General features: G+C 42.6%; 1 protein-coding gene across 1 annotated transcript; it reads left to right on the top strand.

Annotated features, from left to right (window-relative positions):
* Nucleotides 1-3,000: 3,000 nt before the first annotated feature.
* On the top strand, nt 3,001-6,734 carry LOC121906569 (proline-rich protein 36-like). Its single transcript, XM_042425490.1, has 5 exons — nt 3,001-3,102; nt 3,219-3,407; nt 3,528-3,710; nt 3,839-5,120; nt 6,135-6,734. The coding sequence occupies exons 1-4, from the start codon at nt 3,001-3,003 to the stop codon at nt 4,532-4,534; spliced, it is 1,170 nt and encodes a 389-aa protein (XP_042281424.1). The 3' UTR covers nt 4,535-5,120; nt 6,135-6,734.
* Nucleotides 6,735-12,053: the final 5,319 nt, after the last annotated feature.

Genomic DNA, 12,053 nt, shown 5'->3' with positions numbered 1-12,053 from the left:
TATCAACTTCTATTATTCTGGCAACAAAGAGGGAGCCATTGCTTCACTCTCACCACCTTGCACAAAATATTTTTGTCACCTGACCATTTTCTTGTCTCTGATTGGCTGATGTTGAAGCAGTGCCAACTGAATTTGCATTGATTTCAAAGTGATATTTATAACAGATATTTTTAAAATCTGGTATTCAAACAGATATTTGGGTTTGCTTCTGCATTGTGTGGCCTACTGCAAATACACATTAGTGTATCTCCTGCTGACACGTTCCTGCTCAGTCCATAAACTTTACATTGGTATGACGTCATGCACTATGCTTTTCTAGGTTCTAGGAAAGTTTTTCAAATATGAAACCTTTATGAATGCAAAAAAGCATAATACATAGTGTGATAATTAACCTTGTTTGCAGTTGTCCTGTCAAAAGTTTTACAGATGTGTCTTAAAATGAATGGTGGTCTATGGGGAAAATGCTTTTTGGGCTGCAGATTTTTTTCATTGCAGTACTGTGACTGGCCACTGGGACAAATTGGCAGCAAAGCTGAGTGGCGACACCATATCCAGCTCTCTTAATAAATCCATGATATTTTGTAACAGAAAACAGAAAAACACAAATAAGTGCTTTAAGATGGTGAACACATGGTTAAAAATATGAATAAAACATAGTAAAAATGACACCTACAAATCAAGTCAAATCTTGGCCAAATAAAACTTTTGTTGTTGTTGTGTTTGGTTGTGTGTGTGCCTTCAAAGAGCTTTTTTGGGGGAAATTTACACCCTTTCATCATTTTACAATTGAACAAAATGCAGCTCAACCATTCTGGAATTAACATTTATGGAACCTCTGATTTACTTTAATTGGTATTCTCATATGCACTTGCTCTCCTCCTCGTCCTCCCTTCTTCTCTTTCTCCTCCTTGTCCCTCATTCTGTTTCTCCATTTATCCTCTTTCTTTTCTGAGCTTTGCCTTTAGTGACTTCTCTACTTCTCCCATTTCCTCCTCCCCTTTCTTTCCATCTTTCCTCCCTGCTTACTGAACCTCTCTTCTTTTCTGCCATCTACCTTCTCCTCTCTCCTCTTCAGGTTAAATAAGGTTCAAAGACAGTCTGGCTTTAAAAGACACTGGTCCAAATCCATCTACAGGACCCAGCAGGGGGCACAGTGCTGTGTGTGTGAGTATAAATAATTGACAGGTATGTGTTTGTGTAGCACAGGGCCAAATTCACCTCAACATCTGGCCCTAACCTCTCTCACAGCGGGAGGTCAGCAACTTGCACTTTACACATGCTTCTTTTACAGAACTTATGAGGACCATGCCAGAGTACATTCACTTCCTGTCCCCTTAGACCAAATTCTTCATTAATAAAGCACTTTGAAACACTTCTTTTACTCTCCCTTTTGGCCTTTTATGCACAGTAAGGTTGTTGTTTGCCACCACCAAAAGTGGAGCTTTTCAGAAACACGGATGTAAGATTGTCAAACCTTTTACAAATACGACCAAAATACTCTCACTTTGCCTTAAGTGTTATGAAACAACTGTCCCCTCTGACCTTCCATAGTGATTCCTCAGAATCTGTATTGAGACAACAGAAAAAATTGTTGTAGATGGAAAACTTTTAGAAAAAAAAGTGTGGATGGAAAACATTGAAGATGAAACGTATTACACATATAAGTGAGGACATTCAGACCTGCATGCTTTACCTTAACCTTTACTCTACACTTGAAAGAAAGTTCCGGTTTATTAAAACTTGGGTCTTCTCATAGCTTTTGTAGCTTTGGCCAAAATTATACTTAATGCTGAAATTAAGTCTTAAAACAGTTTCTGTTGTCTTCACTTTGCAAATATGTCTTCACTCTAAAGGTCTAAAACTCAAATTGGTTCTCAAAAAGATAGAAATGCAAGAAAACACGCACACACACAGATTTCAGGTGTTGCTGATGGCAAAAAGTGTTGAGGAGCTTGCAGGGATGAACCCCCTCTGAGCAGGAATATGTCCTACATAAAACAATGAGCTATAAATGGAGCTTTCAAAGAGTGAGACCACATACATTCAACTTTCACTTTCTCTTCTGCTTCAGTTAAAGTCAGAACTTTATACTCACACTAAATAAAACACATACAGGCATGCCAACCTTAGAGGTAGCTTAATATTACTGCTGCTATTGCTGTCACTGCTACTACTTTTGACTACTATCACAACTACAACTGCAGCCACTTGTCACAGTCTGGCACTATGTCCCTTCCTCCAGCTGCATTCCCACTTCCCATAGTTGCCATTCTCCACCAGTCCACCAGATGCCCTCAGTCTTTTCTCCGTGCTTTCCAGATCCTGCCACTCCCATCCACCCTGCTGTCACTGCAATCATCTAATTCCCCTCACTTGAGCCTCCCCACCCATCTCCCCACCTGCACCTCATCAGCCACTTACTTCATATACTGGCCCAGATCTTTTGTTCCCTTGTCAGATCGTTGTAGTTGTCATGTTTCTTTTTGTAAGTGCTTTCAAGCTTCTCTTTTCTGTATCCTGTTACCTGGACCTGCATCATATCTGTACCTGCTTGCCTGCCTGTCTGGACTTTTCCCTGTCTCATCCCTGCAGCTCTGTGGATTTAATACAACTGCTGTTTGGACTGTTTGAACTTGCCACCCATGCCTGTTAGCTTTTGTATCTTCTCTTTTGACAATAAACTCACTGAACTGTCCCTGCCTGCCTCTATAGTCTGCATTTGGGTCCCCTGCTGCCTAATACACCCATGACAGAACGATCTGACCAAACATGGACCCAGCAAATGCACTCCGTGAGGTAATTCACACCATTCAGTCCTTTCTTGAACTACTACAGCAACACCACCGGGATAAAGGCATTCTGGGAGGTTTCTTCCAGGCCTTGCCCAGCAGAAGTACTAGATGGAACTGCAGTGGACTTGACGACTGCTCTAGCCTTCTTGTCTGCTAGCGTCCGGCCTCCTAAACCTTCAGCCTGTTTCCTAGCCAGCTAACCTGCCGCATGCTAGCCACCAGCATCATAGCCACCAGCATGATAGCCTTCAGCTTGCATCTCAGCCTGCACTCCAGCCTGCTAGCCTTCAGCCTGCACCCTGGACTGCTAGCAACCAGCCTGCACTCTTGTTGATTAGGCTCGGGTTCATGAGCCTGCAGCCTGCCTGTCCTGAGCCGGCTAGCCTGCTACTCACCTGTCCTGATCCTGTATTTCCTGAACCCTAGGAGCCTTATATGGAACACCTGAGGAGCCACTCTGACATCCAGTGGTCACCCTTTGAAGGGACTTGCCTTGCCATTATCACAGTGTACTGTGGAGTCCCCAAAAGGAGGTTGGTCCCCATGGCTCCCAACACCACTGGCTCTTTCAGCAGCCCAACACCACTGGCTCTCTCAGCAGCCCAGCACCACAGAGTCTCCATTGCCCAGCACCTCTCCACTGCCACAGCACCACCAGGCTGAGCATTGGCCACCCCTGCCGATGCTCAGCCTGTTCCAGTTCCTGAGCTGTTGGCTGCTCCTGCCAACACTCAGCCTGTTCCAGTTCCCGAACCATCAGCTGTCTTGGCCAATGCCCGGCCTGTTTCTGAGCCTGCCAACGTCCAGCCTGTTCCCGAGCCGTTGGCCACCCCTGCTGACGTCCAACTTGACCCCCAGCAGTCGGCCGCCTCTGCAGGCATCCTGCCAGACCCCCAGCAGTTGGCCATCACCGCTGATGTCCTGCCCAATCTTCAGCAGTCTGCCACCCCTACTGACACCTGCCTGAACCCCCTTTGGCTGTCCTTGCCAACACCCTGCCTGAATCCCAGTCAGCTGCCCTTGACGACGTCCAGCCAGACCTGTAGTCAGCAGCCCCTGCTGACACCCAGCCAGACCTCCAGTCAGCTGACTCTGCTGACCCACAGCTAGAACTCCAGTTGGCCATTTCTGCTGACCAACAGCCAGACCTCCCTGATCATCACTCAGCTGTCTTCGTGACACCTTATCAGACCTCCAGCTGCCTGCTTCCTGCCCTGCACTCCGGTGGTCTGCCTGTCCTGCACCCTGCCCTGACCCTCAGCTGTCGATTACCACTGACACCAGTCCTGCACTCCAGCTGCCGGCCTCCGGTGCTGCACTCCAGATACCAGATGCTTATCCAGCAGCCTGCCCTGACCTGCAGCCAAATCTTCTGGTGCCACCGGCTTTTCCTGACCTCCAGCCTTGTCACCAACCTTCTGAATGGCCCAGCCTTTGTCGCCATCCTCCAGAGCGTTCCTGCCTATGTCGCTGGCCTCCAAGTGGTCCCACCGATTTTGCCAGCTCTGCACATCTGGTTGTCCTCTTGCCCGTCCTCCAGAGCTGCTTTGCCAGCATCAAGACCGTTGTCCAGAACTTGTCCCTTCGGCCCTGCCTCCTTGTCTTCATCCAGACCTGCTCTGCCCTTTGGTCCTCCATCCTGGTCGCCCTCCAGATCTGTTACACCCATCAGCCCAGCCCCCAGGCTGTCTGCCTTAGGTCTCCTGCTCCACCCCTGTCCAGCCCCGAGGCCCTCCGCCTGAGATCCCCAGTGGCTTCCCTAGCAGCTCCCAGGCCACTTGCCCCTGAATCCCTCCTCCAGACCCCCTGCACCCACCCTGCTCGGTGTTCCTAGCTGGCCTGGAAGGACATCTGGAATCCGTCCCTTGGGGGGGGGGTTCCTGTCAGTCTAGCTCTATGTCCCTTCCTTCAGCTGCATTCCCACTTCCAGGTTCTTTGGTTGCCATTCTTCACCAGTCCACCAGATGCACTCAGACTTTTCTCCTTGCTTTCCAGATCCTGCCACTCCCATCTGCCCTGCATCACTGCACTCGCATCATTCCCCTCACCTGAGCTTCCCCGCCCATCTCCCCACCTGCACCTCATTCTCCTGTCAGCCACTTACTTCATATACCGGCCCAGATTCTTTGTTCCCTTGTCAGATTGTTGAAGTTGTCATGTTGCTTTTTGTCAGTGCTTTTGAGCTTCTGTTTTCTGTATCCTGTTACCTGGACCTGTACCATATCTGTACCTGCTTGCCTGCCTGTCTGGATGTTTCCCTGCTTCATCCCTGCAACTCTGTGGATTTAATACTGCTGTTTGGACTGTTTGGACTTGCCACCCATGCCGGTGAGCTTTTGTATCTTCTCTTTTGACAATAAACTCACTAAACTGTCCATGCTTGCCTCTATAGTCTGCATTTGGGTCCTTCCCCTGCTGCCTAATACACACCACCCATGACACCACTACTGCTGGAATATTAGCTACTGACGTTATTGCTACTATTTCTACTTCTATAACTACTCTTACTATTATTTATAATACAACTTTTGATGCTACAGTGAACATTGCTAATTTTAATAGCTACTACCACTGTACCTCTGTAACCATCAGGCCTAATACTACTGATATTACTGTTGGCTTACTACTTTTTTTTTTTTATTACTACCTGCAATTTATACACTATGATATTACCATGAATGCTGGTGATATTATCACTATTGATACTACTTTTGCAAATCTGTTTTGCATATTGTTACAGTGCTTGTACTTGGAAACTCGGTGCCTGGATGTTTGAGCTTCACTGTGTAGAATGATATACTGTATGTGCAGAGTTTGACACTAGAAAGCTGTTTTCACGTTGATCTGCTGACGGGGGAAAGTCTTTCCATGCTCACCTTAAATCTCAATTTCAAGTGTGTTCCTAATTGTGATTTGGGACATAACAAGTTTGGAGCCAATCATGGCCCAATATGAAACTTGCATACATACACTGAGACTGGACTTTACAGTTATAGGAGACTTCTTGTGTCCAGCAGTTCAACTTGAAAAATATTTGCATATTCATACATACTGCATTTTCAAATAAGGACAGTGAGTCATAGTACTTTTTTAACAAATAACTTGAACTTATTTTGTGATATGATTATTCCAAGCAGAGTTGTATATATGTCTTAAAACATGTCTGGAGGAGATTTTTCAAGTCACTGTTGACTTTTTCAGTATTTATCCAATACAACAATCTTTCAACAAATAGAAAAGACTGGAGCACACTGATTGATTTAAAGCCTTTAATAGTGCAAACAGGCTAACGTTTTGACACTATTGAGTCTTCATCAGACACTTTTCTTGTTTCTCTCTAAGGTTTGCTGTCCCTGATCTGAGAAGCACCTGATTCATCTGCACATTGTTGGAAGATGGGCGGAAAACCCCTTTTTACCTATTTTTACTACAACAATCTTTCTGTAACATTAACCAAGTGCTGCGAGTGCCTATACGGAACCATAAACACTGTTAATCCTGCTGTAGTAGCTACGGATGGATATTGTATTGCAACAGCAGATATTGGAAAACAAATGAAATATGTTGTCTGAGAACATTAGACATCATTATGTGTCTCTGAAAAAGTAGTTGCTGTTGCAAATTAGTATTAGGCTGTGTAAACATAATTTCTGGGCCACAGGGTTGATTTTTGCCACTGCTATCTGTTATCTGCCATTATCACTATGGTTTCCCTTTTACAACTACTGCAGTACCACTACTATTGCTACTACTACTAGACTATTACACCACTACTACAGTTATGATTGCTATAAGATCTATGGGAAGCTGTGTGTGAAATGCCTAATGAAGGCTGACTTGTCTTTTAATACAAAAATTAACTACAGCAAAATACAAGTTTTTAATGTTTTCTTTCTTCATTTAATTCAGATGTTCAAAAAATTAAACATGATTGAAAAAACAGCATGACTGAAATGCATGATTCAGCATCAAACAGTTAAATATACATGCAAGTAATGAGTAATTGAAACCAAGTTAATAGTGACTTAACAGTGCATGTACAGATTGTCTGCTGACTCACCCAGATAAATTCCATCCAGATGGGAGCATCTCTTCTTTGTCACGTTCACATCCACATAAAAGAGGACCACTGGGTGTCCAAAGTTCTCCCCAGGGCTTGGGTCTAGCACCAGCACAGCATCATGGGCTGTGGAGCCAGGGAAAGACTGCTGGTTTCTGTGGGGACTCTCCCCTCCATTCAGCATAGGGTTGACACTGAAACCCCCCCGCGGCTTGGAGCCCAACATCCCACTTGAGGAGTGGTAGGAGTCTGGGAGGATGGCCAGCACTTTGTCTGAGTTACCTGGAGGGTGCAAGGGGAACAAGAGAGGAACAAGAGAGAGGAAAATAAACTATACAAGGTTAATGGTCCATTTGAAAGGGTTACAAAAATAGGAAAAACAATGTGTGGCATTGGTGGGTCACTACATTTCCATGATTCTGTGGTAATCCTGATAAGGAAATACCACACAAGTACCAAAGACTTGATATTAGAAGACTCATATTGTGGTAGTATAGTAGTAATAAATACCAAGTCGCTACACATTCATTGCTGTTATACACACTATTATACCCAATATGTTGGCTACATATATACTGATACTATTGGAGGTATAATAATCCATTCAAACAATAACTTCCTGTTGATATGACTGTATTGAGTAATACAGTGACAATATAACCATACCATACAATACCATATAAGAGACAAAAAATTCCATTAAACACAATCAAGTTGAGTCAAATCTGTAAAAACATTTGGGGACAAGTATTATTCCACTTCCATTTTGTTTTTACCCACTCAGATCATTAAAATTTTGATTGGTTACTACACAATCAAGCAATTCATTATGGAAGTTTTTTTGTTTTAAACCATCCCGTCATTTAAACATTTTACATTATTAAAACATTTTAAGATTTTATATTTTTTGTGGGAAATTTCAACATTAATGGATTCATCTTTTTCTGGATTGAAGATGAAAAAATGATAAGTATATTTAAGGAAAGTATATTTTTCAAATTGCAAATTCAGACTTTTTCAGTTGTGAGAGAGTGGACATTTGCACCCCTTAATCAGTATGATCCATAAAGTGGATTTTTCTCTTCTTAATCATATCACAAACATTTTTTGAACCCTATCATATTCATCATATTTTTGTATTGTCTGACAATAAAAACTATTCATCAAAGTGGTTGTGCACTCTATTTCCCCCATTTTCTTTACATTTTGGTAGATTCCTGCCAGTTTGTCATAGTATACTATGAACTCCTCCAAACCCTCCTTCAGGATAAAATGATTTAAAGCACCCCAGTGATGTTTGACCTTTGCCCTCCCTACCTGCAGCAGTGCGTGGCTCCGACACGTAAACGGCCACAGCGGACAGTGGCAGGTGGGCAAGCCTCCTGCACTCTGCCTCAGAGAGCGAGGACATGCGGAGGCACCGGTCCAGCTGGTTCCACTGCAGCGACTGGAGGCCTGAGCGGACCCAGCGCTCCAGCCGGCCCGGGGCCATGCTGCCTGCTGGGGCCACCAGTGCAATGTGGAGGACGAGGATGGAGAGAGGTGCTGCAAGAAGTATCAGGAGCCTCATTGTGACACTGGGGTTCTTCTGGTTTTTTAGTTATTTTTTTCCTCTTGATTTCACCTTTTAATTTTTTTCCTCTTTTTCTGGATTTATTTTATTCTATTTATTCACCCTTTTTTGTTTTGTCTCTATTTTTGTTCTTTAGCTGTCTTTATCCTCTTGATCCTCCTTTTCCCCCTTTTATTCTCTTTATCCACTTTAAACCCCCTTGTCCTCTTTTTTTCCTCCTCCTTTTCCTGTATTTCTATTTTCCTCTTTCCTCTTTTTCCTTTTATTCCTCTGTATCCTTTTTATTCATTCATCCTTGACTCTTCTCCTTTGCCTTTTTTGGTCAGTCATTAAGGTGACAAAAACTTTTCTAGCTTCTCAGTCTTCCTCTATAAACAGCAAATTCAGTCTCTTTCAGTTATTTCCTTTCCTCTCTGTTCAAATGATGTATTAAAATCTCCAACAGATGCTTTTCTTGATTTTTTCAGCTGATGAGCTGATATTCCCTCTTCCTTGTTGCTCCTTTAGTTCCTGCTTTTCATGTGAGAGATTGAACAAATGTTGGTCTACAACATCTATGTTTGTTTTTCTTCTATTTGTTTTCTTCCTTATTCCCTCTTTTTCTGTATTTGGAAAAAGTAAAATGAAATATTGGCTAAACCAAACACGTTTGTTTTTTTCACATTAAAGGACTAGTTTTCTTCTATTACTCCATCTTCATTATCTTTTCTTTGCATCTGAGAGAAGAAAACTGACTCTAACATTTTCTTTTGGTTGTTTTTACAATTAAAGACTTTTTCCTTCTTTTCTCACTTTACTTTTCAAAATTCTTATTATTCCTCTTTTCTTCTGGGTTTCAGAAGAAAAAATATATCCAATAGTCCCTGTGGAAGCAAATTTAGAGTTTTTGGTTGTTTTTGTCTTTTGTTGATAGACTGACTTGTCCTCCCCCTCCTCCTCTTCTTCTTTATTCCTCTTTCAGGGGAATGATTTATTCAACCGAGCCGGAGCAGCTTCACGCTCTGTGTTGGTTTGGAAGGTGATAGATCATCCTGGAGTAAGAAAATGTTGTCCTGATAAACGAGACTCAGTTCTCAGAAGACAGATCCTGTTTCTTGTTCTTCTTTCTTTTGGGACGACCAGTTTGTCCTGCAGACTCTTTGCTCTCAGTGACACTTGAGACTGGATCGTCCCAACCCGTCATCCACAGCTCAGAGGATAGAAGCACTCCTGCTGCTCACCCTGCTCACTGCTCAGCTTCAGTTTGCTCGCTCTCTCCTGGTCTCTTTATCCGTCTCTCTCTCTCTCTCTTTCTCTCTCTCTCTCTCTCTCTCTCTCTCTCTCTCTCTCTCACTCACTCACTCACTCACACACAAACAAACACATACATTTTTTCTCTCTCCCTCTTCCTCTTTCTTCAAGCTCTGACATGCCAGAGGGAAAAGGGGGAGAAGATGATGAGAGATGAGTAAGAAAAAGAGGAGAGGAATAAGGGATAAGTAAAGAGTGGGAAGGAGGAGAGAAAGGGTATGAGGAAAGGTTAGAGGAGGAAAAAGGAGAAGGGAAAGGGAAAGGCCAGAGTCAATGAGAGACTGGACATGAGTGACGGAAGAGTGAAAAATGAGAGAGGGTGACAAGGAAGAACAGAAGGGATGTAGGAGGGAAGTGAGGAAGAGAGGAGGACAGAGAGAAGGAGAGAAGAGGAGGAAAGCAGGAGAGGAAAATGGGGGGGGGGGTCTGGAAGAAGGAGTGAGGAAACAGTAGAGACAGGAGAAAGAAAGAGGGAAAGAAGGAGAGGAAAAGAAGATGAGAGAAATAAAGAAAAAGAAAGGAGAGAGAGGAAAGGATAGGAAACTGTGTGGAAGTAAGGGAAAGGAAGGGAAGAGAAGACTGAAGGAGGAGTGGAAAAACAAGGGAAGGATGAAAAAGAGGAGATGAGATAAGAAGGAGATGAGAAAGAATGAAAAAATAAAAAATAATGAGAATAAAAAGGGAGGAAAGGAAGTACTGAGAGAAGGAGAGGAATAAATGGGACAAAAGGATAGGAAAGAGGAAAACAAGAGGAGCAAGGAGGGAGGAGAGAAAGGTCAGGAGCAAAGGCGGGAGGAAGATAGATGTTGTCTCATAGTCTTCCCTCCACTGAGCCCTCTAGTGATGACATTTGTGATGTACATGCCTCTCTGGTCTGGAGAAAGAAGGCACTTTTTGGGCACTTTGGTCCCTAGAAGTTTTCTTTGCAGTCCAAGCTTAGCAGTCAATCTGACCAAGTGAAGACAAATGAAATGCTTTGAAAACACAGACTGGCTGAGAGGAGAGTCAGCAAAATTAGAAATGAAGTATATGCCTAACCATTGTTTCATTGTTTTGTTTTCCCCAAATAGCAACAGATTTTCTTTACAATAGTTAACTAGGAATGATCTTCCCTCTTTTCCCTGAGAAAAAAAATCAAATATACTAAATGGTTCCTTTCCTTTGACTACTGCCAAGTTTAACTTTAGTTTTTAAATTTGACTATAAATTTTCATGTGTAGCCAGGACTCCTGCCATAGTACATGTGTAAAATCTGTCTCATGCAATCTTGCATTGTGGTGGATTGTGGAATATGCAATGCAAGAAAGCCAATTATACCAAAGTGGGACCAAAAGTAACTTTTGTCAGCAGCTGCCTCTCTCCCTATATATATATATATAATATTACAAAAAAATATTATGAATAAAATGAGTGGTGTAAAATATATTTTATAACCTGGACTACATGTTCACTAATAAGTCGCCTTATTAAGAACTTAGAACAGAACTTTTATAGACAAGAAAATTTGAGTACCGCTGTGCAACTCTACTTCTGTCAGTGATGACACAAAATGATCACAGAAGGTGTCCGAAATTATATATGGTATCTGTAGTGGTGAATGAGTGAACGTGGGAGTGATTTCAGACTCAGACATGGACTCTTTAATTCTATTTTATTCCATTCTGTTCCTCCATTGACAATGTCATAATTCCTGTGAGCCTTTATTGACAGACTCCAGCTGTGAGATAATATGATTATCATTATTTAAACAATCATCGCTGAATGAACACTGACTCATCATAGCAAATTTAATACCAAACACTTATTAGCCTAGAACAAATGGATAGCGTTGTGATAACAGATAAGCTTCCCCACTTTAACATCTCCAAGTACATACACAGAGAACAGTAACAAAAAGCCATAAGTAATTGAGTAACCTACCGGCAAATAATGCTAAGACAAGGGTCTTTGGAGAGTTGATGAAAGAGGCCTGTCAGTTTGGTCACAACTAAATGCCAGTAGCAGTTGCTATAGCAACAAATGTTCAACTGAAACCAACTGCTGATGGCAAAATATTGTATTCACTGTTTTAAACAACAGACTACAGAGGATTGATAATGTCATACTTCAGAAAAAGTGGAATACTCTAATCCACAAATGCTGCCATACATATTACATTTTATGACAGCACCTGTAATGTAAATGTGTTTGGACCATCCTTCTGTCATGCTCAGACTGCTCATCCGTGGTCTGATCATTTTGTGCTCTATATTCGATATCTATGATCTGTAGGCTACAATACATCCACTAACAATTGTGCAATTGAAGCTACAAGTGTTACTGAACTTGTATATCCAGC

Source organism: Thunnus maccoyii, chromosome 11 (genome assembly GCF_910596095.1).
Source record: "Thunnus maccoyii chromosome 11, fThuMac1.1, whole genome shotgun sequence".
In the NCBI taxonomy this organism is placed as follows: Eukaryota; Metazoa; Chordata; class Actinopteri; order Scombriformes; family Scombridae; genus Thunnus; species Thunnus maccoyii.
The sequence above is the reverse complement of the archived record's forward strand: the minus strand, read 5'-3'. Positions and strand labels throughout refer to the sequence as shown.

Bases quoted from the DNA above. Each gene is read 5' to 3' on its own strand.
- LOC121906569 (XM_042425490.1), top strand. From the start codon at position 3,001: ATGCTAGCCACCAGCATCATAGCCACCAGCATGATAGCCTTCAGCTTG. The intron at 3,103-3,218 runs GCAACCAGCCTG...CCTGAACCCTAG, and splicing joins GCCTGCACCCTGGACTGCTA to GAGCCTTATATGGAACACCT. The intron at 3,408-3,527 runs GTCTCCATTGCC...GCCAACACTCAG, and splicing joins CAGCAGCCCAGCACCACAGA to CCTGTTCCAGTTCCCGAACC.